We start from the raw sequence: 18,937 nt of genomic DNA, 5'->3' as shown, positions 1-18,937 counted from the left end.
TAGTATGACTATTATTATTAATGAATAGTTATATTATTATTAATAATGAATAGTTACTTTCTTAAAAAAAGAAAAAAAAAAAGAAAAAGGACACCTACATGTAGTCATGGTAGAGAAATAGTGACGCCAATGGCAGTAAAATATTCAAAACTTAAAACCATGGCCATATATATTATAAAAAAATGTATAAAATAATTATAGAAGGTATTAAAACACACACACACATATACATATACACATATATATATATATATATATATATATATATATAAATATAGCATGTAGAAGAAAAATAAGTTTGTATTTCGATCTACCCGATCGAGTGACCTGTTAAATGTCTATGATCTGATCTTCTTTCGAAATCGTAGCACGAGCTCCGCGCATATGTACGGGTAGATTTTTTTTTGTTGCGCAACATATTATATATAGAAAATTAATTAAATACCACATCAATTAATGGCCCGCCACATTAAACAATACATGAGCGTAATCCGAAGGCATATCAGGCTTCTCACCAGCGCTCATATTCAATGGATTTCTTGACGATCATCGTCAATGGTAGCTAGCTTTTCAATATCTTTCTTTTTTTTTTTTTTTTTTTTTCGGGGCACCAACTCCTACGGACCTAGACGACATTAATAAATCTGTGGCACAAGAGCCCATAATTTACTGCCCCAAGAGCGTTTTGGAAAAATCCAGCTTCGATATATCTTTCATGCCCTTCTCTCTAATCCGCCTCTCGTTCTCTTTGCCCATTAGGAAGGTACTGCTGCCAATTCTGTCATGGGAAGCATCGCCAACAGAGATGATGATGAGGCTATTACAACACCAGTAGTACCGGAATCCTCCCCGGACGATGGATCAAAAGTAGCATTCGAAGATGACGAAGAAAGTAAAGAACTTGCAACGAGGATCTGGATAGAAACCAAGAAGCTATGGAAAGTCGTGGGTCCCGCCATCTGCAGCCGCCTTGTTGTTGGAAATTTGGACCTCCAAATTCACCCCTCTAGGATCTATCCTTTGTAGGAATAACAAAAAAAATAGAGAAATAATAACAACACAAAAAATTTACGTGAAAACTCCAAAACAGGAGAAAAAACCACCAGACCCAGATAAGAAAATTTACTATGTAAAAAATTGTTACAATCACACAATTTTTCTCCTCACCACACCTACAAAGCTACCCCATTAGTAAAACTTTAATTTTACACCTCTTCCCCTTTTATAAAAGGCTAATAGAGGAATTTAACTAAAGTCAAAAGTTACTAGATAAGCTTTCAACTGGTACACTTAAACTAAGAGGCTAAGCCTCTTATTTATAACCTAACAATTGTGCTTTTTTCTTATTTCCCACCGATTACAAAAAAGTCACAAAAGTCAACAATCTCCACCTTGTGACTTTGACTGGTCCCACAGCCAAGCTCCACCGCAATGAAGATCTTCATAGCTTCTGCTATCATGCTTCACCATAAAAGCATACCCACTTAGAATAAACCAATTCCAAGCATTTCACTTCGGCCCATGTTGAAAATAACCTTGCTGAAAATTATGGTATAACTTCCACGTTTGGCTCTCCTGGAAGTTCATCAGCCATCGACATGAATTTTCACCACACACCCTGCATCAATGCCAAACCAATGCCTGTGTGCAAACTTGTAGACCCGCTAATATTAACACATCTTCTATCATGACAACTTTGGAAATTAGTGGCATGCCATGAGGATGTACATGTCTCTTTTTAAAGATCGAAATCTTACATGGAGAGAGACACAATATTAGCATCAATATCAGTATCTCCATTTACTGACTTGGAGCCACTTGCCGAACCTGCTCCAGTTCTTGGACAATTTTTCTTGACGTGCCCAGATTGTCCACACTCCCAGCAGACTACTTTCTTCTTCATGGAGTTCTTCATCTTCCTATTTCCAACTGCTACCATCACTAAGTTTTCAAGTAGAACATTACTTCCACTACTTAGTCTTCTCTCTTCAGAAAAGATTTTGCTGGTAACCTCTGAAAAAATTATTTTCTCCTTCCCATGTATCAAAATAGGCTTCATGTGCTCATAGGAAGATGGAAGAGACCAGATGAGTCTCAATGCTTGATCTTCATCATCAATTTTAACTCCAATAGCTTCTAGCTCAGCAATAATGCCATTGAGAACACTTAAATGATCTGAAATAGTTGTACCTTCACTCATCCGCAGTGTATGAAACTGCTCCTTCAGGTACACACGATTTGAGACGCCCTTTGTCTGATACAACTCTTCAAGTTTTTCCCAGAGTTCATTTGCCGTAGATATTCCATGCACATTTGCAAGAACATTTTTAGCCAGGCACAGACGTATCGCACTTGTTGTTCTCAAATCTAAATTCTCCCAATCTTCATCGCTCATTTTAGATCTGCTCCTTTCACCAGTCACACTAGTACCAGTGCTGACTTCAAGTGTTGGTCTGCCCTTCAATGCCTTGTGTAATCCTAATTGAATCAAGATATCCTTGACCTGTACTTGCCACAAGCCAAAATTGATTCTCCCATCAAATTTCTCCACCTCAAATTTGACAAGATTTGAAGGCATACTTACTAATATTGCTTTGATGAATTTACTGTAGAAATGAATAGTACCTCACTAAGTCAGTTCCCAGGAAAGATTGGAGAGTCACAATGGACACACTTAAAATTTCCAATCTCCTAGACAGAACCTCCTTAGACTGTACGTATCCACACTACCACACCAAAGCTCCACCCCACAAAAAAAACCTAGTGGCTCTGATACCAATTGTTGGGAATTTGGACCTCCAAATTCACCCCCCTAGGATCTACCCTTTGTAGGAATAACAAGAAAAATAGAGAAATAATAACAACACAAAAAATTTACGTGAAAACTTCAAAACAGGAGAAAAAATCACCAGACCCAGAGAAGAAAATTCACTATGTAAAAAATTGTTACAATCACACAATTTTTCTCCTCACCACACCTACAAAGCTACCCCATTAGTAAAACTTTAACTTTACACCTCTTCCTTTTTTACAAAAGGCTAATAGAGAAATTTAACTAAAATCAAAAATTACTAGATAAGGTTTCAATTGGTACACTTAAACTAAGAGGCTAAGCCTCTTATTTATAACCTAACAATTGTGCTTCTTTCTTATTTCCCACCGGTGTAGGATTACAAAAAAGTCACAAAAGTCAACACTTGTTTCCTACAGCATGAACGTTATCACCCAAGCCTTCGTTGGCCATCTTGGCGAAGTTGAACTCGCTGCCATTTCCATTGCCAACACTGTAATCGTCGGCTTCAATTATGGCCTCTTGGTAACTGCTCAAAATCTGTGTGCGCGCACAAATCGTTTCTCTCTCTCTCTCTCTCTCTCTCTCTCTCTCTCTCTCTCTCTCATTGATTTTGGAGGTCAGTTAGGGATGGGAAGCGCATTAGAAACGCTGTGCGGGCAGGCATTTGGGGCCAAGAGGTATCATATGCTGGGAATATACACGCAAAGGTCATGGATTGTGCTCTTCCTCTGTTGTTTCCCGCTATTACCTGTTTACATTTTCACCACTCCGATTCTGAAACTCCTAGGACAGTCCGACGACGTGGCGCAGTCGACAGGGGTAGTCGCTTGTTGGCTAATACCCATGCACTTTAGCTTTGCGTTTGTGTTTCCATTGCAGAGATTCTTGCAGTGCCAACGGAAAAACATAGTGACTGCATGGGTTTCGTTAGCGGCTCTACTTGTTAATGTATTAACGAGTTGGCTCTTAATTTATGTGTTCGATTTTGGGCTTGTGGGTGCTGCCCTTTCGTTGGACATCGCCTGGTGGATTTTGGTTTTTGGGTTGTATGGGTATACTGTACTGTGTGGTGGGTGTCCTCTGACTTGGTCTGGATTCTCCATGGAAGCTTTTTCTGGACTTTGGGAGTTTCTCAAACTCTCTGCTGCTTCTGGAGTCATGCTTTGGTATTTCTCTACTTAGGCTCTGTATCCATAGTTTCTTCGACGTCCTTCCATTTAATTTTGTTGATTTTTTTATTATCTGGATGTTTTTGGCAATCTCGCAGCTTGGAGAATTGGTACTATAGAATACTGATTCTGATGACAGGATACTTGCAGAATTCCACTCTGGCTGTGGATGCCTTGTCAATCTGGTCTATATGACATTCTCTTTACCTGTTTTTTCATCTCTTTTTGGTTATATGTAAACTATCGATATCGCTTCTTGGATGTGAAGTGCCAATTTCCATAACTCCCTTTCCTCTGCTTGTTTGGATTCAATTTTGCAGCATGACGATCAATGCGTTGGAGATGAGAGTTCCTTTGGCCTTCTTTTTTGGTACCGGGTACAAATTAAAGAACACCTTGCTTTAGTGTTCAACCTAATTAATCGTAAACATTGTCATGATCCTCAATCACACAAGGTGATGCGTGGTAAAGTGTTAGTGAAGACGACAAGAATTAAAATGAAAAAGACCATTATACACACACACACAAACACATACTGATTTCCAACGGAAGAGGAAAACATGCAAAAATAAAAGAAATGCGTATGTAATGGAGAGTGAAAATTGCAAAGAAGTGTAAGTACGTTTTCAATTAACATATTTAAGTTGATTTATGCACTGCATGCATGCATGGTAAGTTGGGGACTGGTCGGAGACAGAGATGAAACTAAATGAAAGGAGAGACAAAATTTAACGTGGTTCGGCAATTGCCTACGTCCACAGCTGCTGTGATTTCACTACGAAATGATTTTTACAACAAATTCTCTCTCTCTGTAAACTCTCTCTTCTCACCCACTTGCATTCACTCTTCTTTCTTCTGCACACACCCTTCTCTTCTTCATATCTTCTGCACAATTAAGCTCTCCTATTTATAGGAGAGCAATCCGTGGGTTGCATCAATTAATGCACTAGAGGATTGATTAAACTATGGAAGTGGGTTGATTAAACTAGAGGATAATGGTGGGTGGGTTGCATAACCCACTAACCCACTAATGTCTCCACTCATTGTTGTCTCCACTCATTAATGCACAACCCACTAATCCACTAGTGTTTTGTCTCCACTCATAACAATCTCCCACTTGGAGACAAATGAGTCTACATATCTTCATAGCAACCATCACAGCAACTTCAAGTCATGCCTTTAAGTACGGAGGCCAACTGAAGCTACACACAGCTTCAGTTTGTCAGCAGTAACTCCTTTTGTGAGCATGTCTGCTGGGTTCTCTGCTCCTCGAATCTTCTCAAGTATCAGTTGTCCACTATCGAGAAGAGATCGGATAAAATGGTATCGCAACTGTATGTGTTCGTTCTGGAATGAAAGACTGGATTCTTTGCAAGAAAAATAGCACTCTGACTATCACTGTGCAGAATGTCTTTTTCATTCTTCTTTCCCAATTCCTCCAAGAATGACTGCAACCAAACCATTTCCTTCCCTGCTTCAGTTATAGCAACGTATTCCGCTTCTGTAGTTGAGAGAGCAACAATCTTCTGTAACTTAGAAGCCCACGATACAGCTGTACCACCCAGCATATACACAAATCCAGTAGTACTTTTTCTGCTGTCAACGTCACCTGCTAAATCAGCGTCTACATATCCCTGTAGCTTTAAACCTGCTTTCGTAAAGCATAGTGACGTATCTGAAGAGCCTTGTAGATATCTCAAAATCCACTTGACTGCTTTCCAATGCTGCTTTCCTGGATTACTCATGTATCTGCTCACAGCTCCCACTGCTTGTGCAATATCTGGCCTTGTACAGACCATGGCATACATAAGACTACCAATAGCAGATGCATAGAGAATTCTGTTCATGCATTCTTGCTCTTCCTCCGTCTTTGGCGACTGATCCTTAGTTAGTCGAAAGTGACTAGCTAAGGGTATGCTCACTGGTTTCGCCTTGTCCACGTTAAACCTTCTGAGCACCTTCTTCACATACTCCTCCTGCGAGAGCCTCAGAGTATCATTAGCCCTGTCTCTAATAATTCTCATGCCAAGGATTTGTTTTGCAGCACCCAAATCCTTCATCTCAAACTGCTTTGACAACTGCTTCTTCAGTTTATTGATCTCCTCGATGCTTGATCCTGCAACGAGCATATCATCCACATACAACAGTAGGATAATATAAGAGTTGTCAAAATTCTTCATATAGCAACAATGGTCAGCCTGTAGTCTTGTAAATCCATTACTGCACATGAAGTTGTCAAACTTTCGGTACCATTGTCGCGGAGCTTGTTTTAGGCCATACAAGCTCTTCTTCAGTTTGCAAACTAGATTCTCTTTTCCCTTCACTGAGAATCCTTGTGGCTGGTGCATATAGATGTCTTCCTCCAAATCACCATGAAGGAATGCAGTCTTCACATCTAACTGCTCAAGATGTAGATTCTCTGCAGCCACAATTGCCAACACTAGCCTGATCGTGGTCAACTTTACAACTGGGGAGAAAATATCTGTATAGTCGACACCTTCCTTTTGTTGAAACCCCTTCACGACCATTCTGGCTTTGTAGCGCTTGCTACCATTGTGCTCTTCTTTAATTCTGTACACCCATTTATTGTGCAAAGCCTTCTTGCCTTTTGGAAGCTTGGTTAGCTCCCATGTCTGATTTCACATCAGTGACTCCATTTCATCTTGCATGGCTTTCTCCCACTTGATCGAATCTTCAATTTGTAGAGCTTCATCATAACTTTCCGGTTCACCACTATCTGTTAGCAAGATGTAGTATAGAGATGGTGAGAACCGCTGTGGTGGCCTAATTGTCCTTGAAGATCTTCGAATAACAGTGAGTGGTGTACGTTGTTCGATCTGTGGATCATCATTCTCTTGATCCCCGTTCTGATCAGTGTTGACTCGAGTAACATCAAAGTCAACAACCTCAGGTTTCTTTGGCTGCTCCTCAGGTTCAGCTTGTGACCTAGCTTTGTACAGAATCTGCTCATTGAAAATCACATTTCTACTTCTGATGATTTTGCGATTTTTATCATCCCAAAATCGATAGCCAAATTCTTCATCACCATAACCGATGAAAAAACATTTTCTGGATTTGGCTTCTAACTTGTTACGATCAGTAGAATCTATGTGAACATATGATACACAGCCAAAAACTTTCAAATGGGAAAGATTTACCTTCTTTCCGCTCCAGACTTCCTCTGGTAGATCGAACTTTAAGGGAACTGAAGGTCCCCGGTTAATCAAATAGGCTGCAGTGTTAACTGCATCAGCCCAAAAACATTCAGGCAATCCTGAATTCAGCCTCATGCTTCTGGCACGCTCGTTGAGAGTTCTGTTCATGCGTTCAGCTACGCCATTCTGCTGCGGTGTCCCGGGAATAGTCTTTTCAAATCTAATCCCATTTGCAGCACAGAATTCTTTGAACCCTCCATCGATGTACTCTCCGCCATTGTCTGACCTCAGACATTTCAACTTCAAGTCTGTTTCATTTTCAACCATGGCTCTCCACTTCTTGAAAGTGTCAAATGTGTCAGATTTATTTTTCAAAAAATAAACCCATACTTTCCTGCTTGAGTCATCAATAAAAGAAACATAGTACCGCGATCCTCCAAGAGAAGCGACTGGGGATGGCCCCCACAAATCTGTGTGCACCAACTCCAACTTTGTAGATTTTGGAGTTCTGCCATTTTTCAAGAAACTAACCTTTTTCTGTTTCCCAAAAATGCAACCTTCACACATGTCGAAATCAGTTGATTCCAACTTTGGTAACTTCCCCTTGGATAATAGTACTTTCATTCCTTTCTCACTTATGTGACCAAGCCTTTGATGCCATAGGTTGGCATTTGCGTCAACAATTGCAACAGTATCTCTAATGCTTGAAGTCATGTATAGAGTACCTGTTTTTGTGCCTCGAGCTACTACCATAGCTCCTTTTGTTATCTTCCACGTGCCACCAGTAAATAGTACCGAGTGCCCATCAGTATCAAGTTGTCCTACAGAAATCAGGTTCCTCATGAGCTTGGGAACATGTCGCACCTTCTGTAGCAACCATGCACTTCCATTGGGCAGATTGATTTATACATCTCCCATGCCTTCGATTTCCAACGCTTCACCATCTGCTAAGTACACCTTTCCGAAATCACCAGTGACATAATTCTGCATGATTTTTCGGTGTGCTGTAGTGTGGAATGAGGCTCCTGAATCTAACACCCAAGATTCAATTTAGTTGTCGATTGAAAGGAGTAAGACATCTTGGAGATCTTCTGTTGTGGCATTAGCAGAGTCATGCTCAATCTTCTTCTTTGCTTCCTTGCAATTATTTCTGAAGTGGCCAATCTTGCCACAATTCCAGCACTGTACTTGTTTTCCAGACCTTGATTTACTTCTGCCTCTTCGGGACTTTGACCTGCCCCGATTTGAACTTCTACTAGCTCCTCTACCTCTTGTCTCGAGGTTTAAGGCAGAACTGGAAGTTGATGCTTCTCCTGTATCTCTCCTGCGAACTTCCTCGCTAAGAATATGGTCCCGAATTTCTTGATACTTCATCTTTGTTTTGCCATAAGAATTGCTAACAGCTGTTCTCATGGCCTCCCAGCTTTTTGGCAATTGAGCCAAAGCAATCAGTGCACGTACTTCATCATCAAATTCAATCCCCACTGAAGCTAATTGATTGATGATGGTGTTGAACTCATTCAGATGCTGAATAACTGGAGTTCCTTCTGCCATTCTCAAGTAGAATAGCTTGTACATCAAATGCAATTTGTTATTGGCTGATGGCTGCTCGTACATGTCTGATAGAGCTTTCATCAAGTCTGCCGTAGTCTTTTCCTTTCCCACATTGTGTGCAACTGATCTTGACAGTGTTAGTCGAATGACTCCCAACACTTGTCTATCAAGGAGACTCCAATCTTCATTGCTCATGTCATCTGGCTTTCTTCCTAGGAGTGGAAGATGTAGTTTCTTCCCATAGAGATAATCCTCTATCTGCATTCTCTAGTAGCCATAGTCTGTACCGTCAAATTTCTCGATACCAGCACCTTTAGCTTCTTCTCCAGCCATAACTTTACAAATGAATTCAAATTTGAATAAACAAAGATCACCGTTGCGTCCGAAACACTCGAATTAGTTGAAAACGAGTCCGGAATCGTCAAAATTGGATCAAAATTGAGTTTAAATAGGCCAAAACAGTTTCGGCCAACCAGAGTGCGACAAGTGGCAGTCAACGGCTCGGCTCCAGTCAAACGGCTCGGCTCCAGTCAACGGCTCGGCTCGGCTCGGCTTGGCTCGGCTCAACCTTGGGTGCGCGTGGGGACACGTGAGTTGCAGTATATGCATGCGCCAATCTTCTCGGGGCGCGTGTGGGCTCCTCCGACCTCCGTTTCCGATTCCGTTTGCGGCAACGGATTCGTCTTGATGCAAGGAACACCCTGGAGTTGTCAAAAATTGATTTTGAGCAACTTGAATTTTTTACCGTAGAAATGAATAGTACCTCACTAAGTAAGTTCCCAGGAAAGATTGGAGGGTCACAATAGACACACTTAAAATTTCCAATCTCCTAGACAGAACCTCCTTAGACTGTACGTATCCACACTACCACACCAAAACTCCACCCCACAAACAGAACCTAGTGTCTCTGATACCAGTTGTTGGGGACTGGTCGGAGACAGAGATGAAACTAAATGAAAGGAGAGACAAAATTTAATGTGGTTCGGCAATTGCCTATGTCCACAGCTGTTGTGATTTCACTACGAAATGATTTTTACAACAAATTCTCTCTCTGTAAACTCTCTCTCTTCTCACCCACTTGCATTCACTCTTCTTTCTTCTGCACACACCCTTCTCTTCTTCATATCTTCTGCACAATTAAGCTCTCCTATTTATAGGAGAGCAATCCGTGGGTTGCATCAATTAATGCACTAGAGGATTGATTAAACTATGGAAGTGGGTTGATTAAACTAGAGGATAATGGTGGGTGGGTTGCATAACCCACTAACCCACTAATGTCTCCACTCATTGTTGTCTCCACTCATTAATGCACAACCCACTAATCCACTAGTGTTTTGTCTCCACTCATAACATGGTATTCAGATAAAAGCCATGTCTTGTTAAATTATAAACAGAGTTAGGGTTGCCAATGAGCTTGGAGCTGGGAATGGTAAAGCAGCAAAATTCGCAACAATAGCCTTAGTGACACAATCATCTATTATTGGTGTCTTCTTCTGTGCGCTAACCATGATATTCCATGACAAGATCACATATATATTCAGTTCTAACACTGATGTGGTACAAGAAGTCGATAAGCTTTCTCTGTTGTTGGCTGTCACTATACCATTAAACAGCGTTCAACCTGTTTTATCAGGTACGTAGTCTTTATAATTAAATTCCTTAATTATAATTAAATTCTTTATAAACATCATTTGCATGCATATAGAAACATATATAATCAGCTACTCATTCGGGATGGATATCCATCCGTACGTGGGTCGATTTCCAGGCTGAGGAAGCCAAGCAGCGTGTGAACAAATGGTCAAGCCCTAACCAATTACAAGATGATGAATCGGAGGTCAAACAATAACTTCAATTTGGTTTCAATGAATTTTGGCACTTTTTATTATATGAACCTACGTATGGTCTATCCTAGGATCTCTTTTAGCTGTTGATTATCAATTTTGAGATGTTTATTAATTTCAGAAAACAGTATTAAATTCGTAAAATATAAGAAGATTTAAGAAAAATTATACTTATAATCGTAAGTGTACAAACAACACGTAGTCATTTTAAAAAAATAAATAAATATAAGATTCACATAAAAGAAAATTAATTTTTAATAATAGATTTCACTTTTTTTTAAAATAACTCTACAGTATTTATATATTTCACGATTATATATTCTTCTTTTTAATAATGTATTCTTCTCTATTAATGCTAGATATATTCTTCTTGTTAAAAACTTGTAAGCATTGAATTTACACCGGTTATGCGATGTATTTTAAACGATAAAGAAATTATTGTTTGCTTAACATTTCGCAAGCTACAAAATTCATTGTCCAATCAAGGTGACATTTCTCATCTTGGGTTTAGATTCTATGAAGTTCTTGCCTAGAGTGGTAGGGTCTCACGGACCACACATTTATGGCTACGCAAATAATTTCTCAGATGCTATTAAATACTCAATAAATATTAAATATTGTGTGACTTAGTTTACGTCTCTCTCCCACTTTAAGACTTACCTTTGAATATTGAGCTAAATTAAGTTAATATAAAAATTAAAAAATTAAAAAAATATATTATTAAAATATTATTTTTTATTATTATTATTTTAAGATTTAAAAAAATTAAATTATTTATTATATTTTATATAAAAATTTAAGAAAATTATGATGATTAAATGAAATGAGTTTGAAATCCAAACTAGTTGAATCCAAAAAAGAATTCTAGAGAATCTAAATCACTTCTTATTTAGTGCATTAATATATAAAATGAGAGAGTTTTATAGGAGCTTCACCAAAGGCGTTAAAATAGATAGATATAGGGCTACAAATTAATAGAGCATCTCATGAACATGTTTGAGCTCAATTCGTGTATACTTGGTTAATTTAATAAATGAGATAGTCGTAAATATTAATATCGGTTCAAATATTAAAAAAGTAGAATTTGTATAAACTCAACTTGACTTAATTTAAACTTGTGAACAAAACTCATATAAACTCAACTTGACTCATTCGAGCTCTTAATATGTTTTATACAAGTATATGTTATATTTATTACATTTTAGTTATTTTATATACTTAATTATATAGTATTAAATTATTTATAATTTACCTTATTTAATATATATATATTATGTTTCCAAAATGTGTATATAATAATTTGTATCATAATATATCATACAACTAGAACTTTTAATTTATTATATTATCTATATGTATTAAATAATTTAGTTTATTACATTCATCTTATGTATTATTTTTTTAATTTATAACTATAAGTTATTTTGTAAAAAGTTGTACCATAATAATTTTTTAATCATAACTATTTGGTTGAATAGTGAAATGGTTAGAGTTATTTTGTAAGATTTAAAATTTTTTTATTGATCAAAAGTTAAGATTATGAAATTTTTTTAAAAAAATAAAAATGGAGTAGCATGAATTTGAGTCATTTGTTTATTTTTTATTGAGTTCGAGCCAAATTAGAACAATATTAATGGTTAACGAGCATAAGGATATTCGAGTTTTACTCGAGTTCGAACTGAGCTTAGATGAATAAACATGTTAAGCAAGCTCGAGTACCCTTGTTCGAATTGACTCAACTCGATGGTAGGTTAGGCCGCAAAGTTGCGGACCCCTTCTCTCTAGTCTCTCTCTCTTCTCTCTAAAAAACCCTAAATCTAGACACTGATCCTCGACCCCGGGGGGGGGGGGGGGGGGGGGGGGGGGCAGGTGGGAGCCGAATCCTTCTAATCCCTCCCCCTCCCCCTCCCCCTCCCTTTTCTCTTTTCTTTGTTGCTATATTTTGTGTTTTTCTTTTTTTCCTTTCTTTTGTAGGTGTGTTTCCAGGCTAATAAGGGGGAGTGCCGACAGGGTTGCTTTTCTAACCATCGTCCGCCTACACGCGCCCCGCCAGGATGTTCACCAACTGCCTATCTTCAAGTCCACCGAACGCAGAGCCAATCGAAGTGACGCGTAGCCCACATGCGCTGGATGAAGTCTAGGCCGCTCCACAGCATGGCTGCCACGCTCTACCGGGGAGCCACCGGCCAATTCTAAATTTGGTTTATCTGGGACTTCGGATTCCGGAAAAGCATAATCTGACCGTCGGCTCTCCTCCAGCAACTCTTGCACCACAGCCTTTGTTTTTTGTGTCTTCCATCCCTTCACTCCGTTGTTCTGTTGGTATTTGCTCTATTTGTATTTTCACGGCCTTTGTTGCCATTTTTTTGTTTGTTTTGGTGTTTTGTTTGTTTCTTGTAAAGTCCACGGTGAGGTGATGAGCTGTTGAGCGGTCTCAATCTGAGGCAAAGAGCTGAGATCGGCAGGTGATGCTACTACCGGTAATTGTACGGCCGGTCTTCACTGTAGAGGTTGTTGTGGTCTGTACGCAAGCTGGGTGCTAATGCTGTGAGGCTCGTGATGCTGATTACCTGTGGAGGGTATACCGTTGGAACTCATGTCGTGCTCGTGGTTGGATTGTTTTTGTTAGTTTTTGTTTTGTGGGTTGTCTATTTATTTAATTTTAGTATAGGTATATGCTATTGGATTGTTTATTCGTAGTAATTGTCTCTGCATTCCGCCTCCCTGGAGGTTGGAGGGGTCATCCAGTCTCTGGTCATATAGAGTGTTTAATCTCTCTTTTGAGAGTTTTAGAAGTTTAAGACAATATCCGTCACTTTGTGTGCAGGAAAGCTCCTGAGCAGTTGTATTAGTTGATTTTATAGTTTGGTTCTCCTAACTTATAAGTCACAGTTGTAACTTCGTTTATTGAATGAATGCAATGAAGCATATTTTCATAAAATATATATATACTATAATATACTATATTATATAATATATAATATAATACATTAAAATCGGTAAAACCGAACCAAACTAGACCAGAAATAGATAAAACCGGAGTACCGGTTTAGGAAGATAATCGTTGCGTAATCGGTTTTAAAAAATACAAAACCGGTATATACCGGTTTGGTCCTAAATTTTGTCCAAAACCAGATCGAACTGAACCGGTTATACCCCTAGACTGATCTACGGATATAAGTTCTAACTCTACATCAATAGATTATGTACCAAAATGTAAAAAATTGATTTTTTTTTTTTTTTTGGGATAAGCAAATAATTGTATTAATTAAAAATATGGTTAGAAATATACCACAAAGCGTAACACGTGTAAAACTTCTTCAATCCAAGAGATCAAATCTTACAACAGGGCTAAACAACACAACCAAAGATGAACACCAACTCAACCACAACTCCACAACACAATGCTAACTCAAACAACAGTACTAATCACGCCCAGAACAATGCCATCTTAAGTAAGGCATGGTACAATATCTCCCCTACACGCTCAATACCGGTAAGTAAAGTTGAGAAGGAAAGATTACCATGGACACCAGAATGGCATTGATGAGAAGGGATGATATGCACTCATCACCAACAGATCCATCCACAGCCCGCCATTGCTGGGGATCCTTCAACATGATGCCTATGGGTAGCTCTTGGAGCCCATGAAACGGCTGGAGTCATGAGCCACACTCAAGGCTGTCCACAATGCCCTTCAACGACCTTTATCTGCCACTTGTACCTTAAGCACTCTGTTTTCTTACTTCATCTCTCCCGGCTTCTCTAAAGCGATGCTTTATGCTAGATTCAATGTTATTGGGTGAGATTGAGCCATGTTATATGCAATATGTTCTATTTTATAATACCAGATCTCATAGTGTATATCTTAACATGTGTTATATAGATGAACAGAATGCTCCCATTTTAAATAGAACGACATCTCAGGCTTTATAAGTTACACATTCGTTGAGTTGAGGTTAGCTGTTAGATGCTGCCTCGTTTGTTATATGAATATGCGCCTTCTGTGCCTGTGAGTGATGATTTTACAACAGAGAAAACTGATTAGATTTTTTAGAAAATACAAAATAAAATGCTTTTGGAGTATCCCTATGTCAATTCTTACCTCTATTTCCCATTCAAATCTCAGGGTGATGACGGTTAGTATCAATGTCTGAACCACAGTTCCACAAATCATTCCAGCCCAGATACTCTGCACATTCAATTATGAGCATGTAAAGTACAGAAATAATATTTGAAGAACTGATCATTTGATATAGCAGTGATGAATAGGCTGTCACCATCACTTCGCAGTTTTTAACTCTTTTTATTTGTGGTGACGTCAACATGAGGCTTCTACATATATAAAAGATTCAAGAACTAAAAGTGTGGTTTGTTTATGATAGTAGAATAAATGTCTCCTAACATGTTAATTGTGTTGGTGAAATGTAACCCATACCGTAATCCCAGAAGGTAGCAACCAGCCCAGGAAAACCGCAAGAGGGACCCCAACTAAGTAGTAGCTACCTATGTTTATGAAAGCCACTACAGCTTGCCAACCAGCTCCAACAGCTACCCCTGAAAAGGAACACGACACTAAATCATAACATGAGTTTGCATTCGCAACTACCAGAACTTCTTACTTGTTCAGTATCTTACCCGAAAGAACTGGTTGAATGCAATTTACAAGTAATGTGAATGCCAATAGGACTGCTAATTCATTGACCATTGCAATAACGGAAGGGTTGGAGGTAAATATCATCACAAGCTTCTCATGGAAGCCCATGATTATTGACCAAAACAGAAGTCCAACAACTAAGGAGGTCAACACTGAGACTGTGGTTGCAAATTTTGCACATTTTGCATTGCCTGCACCAAGCTCATTTGCTACACGTACACTGATTTAAAGAAAACATAACATTGTCAAAAAATAAAAAATATTGAAAGATGACTTTTTTCCCTCCCCTTTGGTGTCAATAAAAGGCAATGGTATGGAAGATAGGACTGCTTTCTACCTCAATCATCATCTATCCCCACAAATAGATGGTGAAACAGGATATCAAGAGGCATTAGTATTATTCAAGAATTTTTCATTTATTATTTCATGCCAAACATATTTAGCAACTCTAAATTGGATTTAAGCTAAGCAAAGGATGTAACTGCATGTATATGTGTATATATATATATGTACAGTGAAAGGCTCTCATTACTTTTTTTAAAAAAACAAGGTGTACCAAACATTGAGCCAAATTTCTAATTATATCTGGACTGTGAAACATCAAGAGCAATAGACCAGATAAATGCCAGAGGGGTTCGAATTGAGCAGTTATATGGGAAGTTATAAAGATAAATGCTTCCACTAAAAATGTGTTATATTTGAGATGGGCCAAAGAGAAAAGCATTTCATCTTATTGGGGACAGAGGGACTATCATTGTAGTCACCTAAATTTTCATATGCCCCTACTGGAATGATATATGACCTTCAATATGATAGTAAAATGCATATCCCTGTGAAACCTCCCCCCCCCCCCCCCCAAAAAAAAAAAAAAAAAAAAACCAAAAAAAAAACACCAAACTCGGATTTCCTATGCCTAATGCTTTCATCATTAAAATTCTTGATTACTAATGCAAAAAAATAAAAAATAAAAATAAAAATAAAAACATCCTATTACTATTACGTCTGTTACAAAAAATCACTATTTAACCTACTTGTCCAAATGGAATTGTATTAGACACAAAAATTAGGCCAATAAAACCTTCCCTTTTTTGGTAAAAAAATGTATGATCTGCAAAATCCTACTATTTTAGTAGAGGAAGAACTAGGAATTGAAGCTATGACATTAAGTACTTGAAAACTTTCATCAACCCAAGGCCATTTGATTATTAGGCAGCCGTTTTTATTCTTCCATAAGTGCGTCCAAAAGACACGAAAAAAAAAAAAAAAAAAAAAAAAGAAAACAACAACTAGGAATTCAGTTAAGCTAAATTGTATTTCTAGTCCCAAATCTTGTTCCAATTTTTTTTATGAGTCCCAACTCTTATAAGTGTCCCTTTGAAAACACACCTAAAATGGACATATAAAATTAAAAATGAAGAGAGAATAACAACCTTTAACTGTGGCCATATAATTGGTGTCCTTACCTGGGAAGAGAAGGCTTAACATAGAAAGGTGATCGCAACTATATTTTAGTGGGAAAAGGAATGGTAATGGGCAAGTAAAATGATGACGACACTAGCATCTATGGCACTTCAATCAGCATTTCTCGAATCTCAAATGATGCCTCTCATATCTCATCACCTTTGCACAATTCCAGTTGAATTCATATTTCTGTTTTACATACTTCATATTTTTTACAATTGGACAGTGGGGAAGAGATACAACTAGTAACTTACCCAGTTGCAGCCAGAAATCCAAGAGGAATCATAGATTCCCAGGCAAAGATAGTTATGCTGCCAAATAGAGATAAACTGTTAAAAACTAAGAAATTGAAATAAGCATATGAAATACAAAGGAAAACGAAGCTAAAGACAGGATGTCTCTCGGAATTCTAAACTAACCAGATGGAAAGTGCATCAACTGCAACCTCAGTTTTGTGAAAATACCCCGACACTATAATCAACATTCTGTAATAGAAATTTTCCAACCTGTTCACACACACACGAACACATTCAAAATGCAATCAATGCTATGAGAGGGAGACACAGTAAGCAAGAGAATGGAAACACGTACGCGAGCATAACCCCAGAAGCCACAGAGAGCTTAAAAAATTCCGAGATCCCACTCAAAGCTTGAGCTGAAAAACCAGTCCAAGAATGAGGACATCCTCCACATACAGCGTAACCAAAAAGCCCCAAAACAGACAGCCACCACGAGAAATCAAGAGTAAGAGCAGTCCCAACAATCCCCACGCTCAGTTTATATACAAAAAGCCAACTCACAAACACGTGGACTGCAAGAGCCCCCCCTGAGATCCAAGCAATAACCCCCGTCTTTAGTTGGCACTGCAAGAACCTCTGCAATGTGAACTGAAATGGGAAGCTCAGGTGCATCGGAATAAGCCACATTGCCACCACCCCCGACTCGTCCGCCACCGCATCGGACTGGCCGAGAAGCTTTAGTATGGGCGTAGCAAACACGAACATGGGCAGTAGCAGAAGCGAAAATAAAAACAGAACAATCCAAGAACGCTGAAGGTAGATACCCAACATGTGGTACTGTCTGGCTCCGTAAGCTTGGCCACAGAGCGTCTCGAGCGCGCTAGCCATGCCCAGCTACATCACCCATCTCACAAGTTTTCATTCTCTTATCAATGTTGCAGAAAAAATAGATACGTAATACACATCGAAAAGGGAAAATAAGGGAAATTGTCACCAACCAAGAAGCCGAAAGTGAAAGCTATGATGACGGTGGAGGCTATGGAGATTGCGGCGAGGTCAAGGTCACTAAGGTGGCCGGCGAATGACTGTGTTATGACGGTCATGGAGAACATTGCCAGCCTGCTAAAAATAGAGGGCCCCGCAATCGCCCACATCTTCCTCGACTCCAACCATGTTTGTCTGACCAGATCCCCTACATTTCCTTCTCTACGTCGCTCTTGCTCTTCTTCTTCTTCTTGTTGTTCATTTTGTTGTGGGCCTGACACTAACAGAGGTTCGTCGTCTTCTTTTCTCACTCCCATAAGTTGCCTTTGCGCGTGCTTTAGCCGAGGAAGTCAACGGGGAACTGAACTGAACAAGAAGTGAAACGGTCGCCAATATCCTAGTTCAGCTTGATTACGTTGGCTTCGCAAAGGTTTTCATCTCCATTTTTTATTATAATTTTTTTTAAAATTTTTACGTAAAATGTAATAAATATTTTAAATTTTTTAAATTTTAAAATAATAATAATATTAAAAAAAATATTTTAGTAATATTTTATTCAACTTTAATATTTTATAAAAAATCATCTCATAATCAAAACAGCTGAGTTATATGTTAACATGAGGCACTTTACCACTGTAGAAATCAAACAGATAAGGGGGGATAGAGACGAGGGAATTGCTATTATACATATGAAAATTTCTTAATTCCACAATACAGAAAGAGTTGGTGTAATTTTTAAGGATATCTATCGATCTTACTTTGCAATGAAAGTTTTCTTTCTCCTAGCATAGATTTTAAAAATTCATAATCTTATGATACGGTCCACGTATAAATAACATAACTGGTATTTTGGCCAGATGAAAGTGGTATCCTTTTCCGGTGTGGGACCAAGAAAAATCAAGTTGGCACTTCTTGCTGCTTTTTATAGTGGCCATTGGTTCGCGGCTGCTACCTTCACACGACTCGACCATCCCTTGTTAGAAAGCGAAATTCTTAAGCTTTATTAAATTTTAAAAAAGATACTTTAAACATTTTATAAAAAAATAAATCTACACTTCAATATGATATACAAGATTATAA

At 38.4% G+C, this 18,937-nt stretch overlaps 2 protein-coding genes across 2 annotated transcripts; one reads left to right on the top strand and one right to left on the bottom strand.

Moving 5' to 3' along the window:
• The first annotated feature begins 3,400 nt into the window (after positions 1–3,400).
• On the top strand, positions 3,401–4,448 carry LOC122297302 (protein DETOXIFICATION 27-like). Its single transcript, XM_043107325.1, has one exon. The coding sequence runs from the start codon at positions 3,422–3,424 to the stop codon at positions 3,974–3,976; it is 555 nt and encodes a 184-aa protein (XP_042963259.1). The 5' UTR covers positions 3,401–3,421; the 3' UTR covers positions 3,977–4,448.
• Positions 4,449–13,803: 9,355 nt separating this feature from the next.
• LOC122296400 (protein DETOXIFICATION 27-like) lies at positions 13,804–18,918 on the bottom strand. Its single transcript, XM_043106064.1, has 8 exons — positions 17,872–18,918; positions 17,226–17,767; positions 17,054–17,140; positions 16,889–16,945; positions 15,155–15,393; positions 14,955–15,073; positions 14,622–14,708; positions 13,804–14,526 (listed from the first exon to the last, which is right to left on the bottom strand). Exons 1-8 carry the CDS (start codon positions 18,172–18,174, stop codon positions 14,476–14,478), a joined length of 1,485 nt encoding a protein of 494 aa, XP_042961998.1. The 5' UTR covers positions 18,175–18,918; the 3' UTR covers positions 13,804–14,475.
• Between the last annotated feature and the right edge of the window lie 19 nt (positions 18,919–18,937).

This window comes from Carya illinoinensis, chromosome 15, assembly GCF_018687715.1.
Source record: "Carya illinoinensis cultivar Pawnee chromosome 15, C.illinoinensisPawnee_v1, whole genome shotgun sequence".
Taxonomy (NCBI): domain Eukaryota; kingdom Viridiplantae; phylum Streptophyta; class Magnoliopsida; order Fagales; family Juglandaceae; genus Carya; species Carya illinoinensis.
This window is presented reverse-complemented; position numbering and strand designations above follow the sequence as displayed.

Excerpts from the sequence above, each read along its gene's own strand:
- LOC122297302 (XM_043107325.1), top strand. The coding sequence starts at position 3,422 with ATGGGAAGCGCATTAGAAACGCTGTGCGGGCAGGCATTTGGGGCCAAG.
- LOC122296400 (XM_043106064.1), bottom strand. The coding sequence starts at position 18,174 with ATGGGAGTGAGAAAAGAAGACGACGAACCTCTGTTAGTGTCAGGCCCA. Across the intron at positions 16,946-17,053 it reads GTTGATGCACTTTCCATCTG|CATAACTATCTTTGCCTGGG; the intron begins GTTAGTTTAGAA and ends TCTATTTGGCAG. Across the intron at positions 15,074-15,154 it reads CATTCAACCAGTTCTTTCGG|GGGTAGCTGTTGGAGCTGGT; the intron begins GTAAGATACTGA and ends GTTCCTTTTCAG.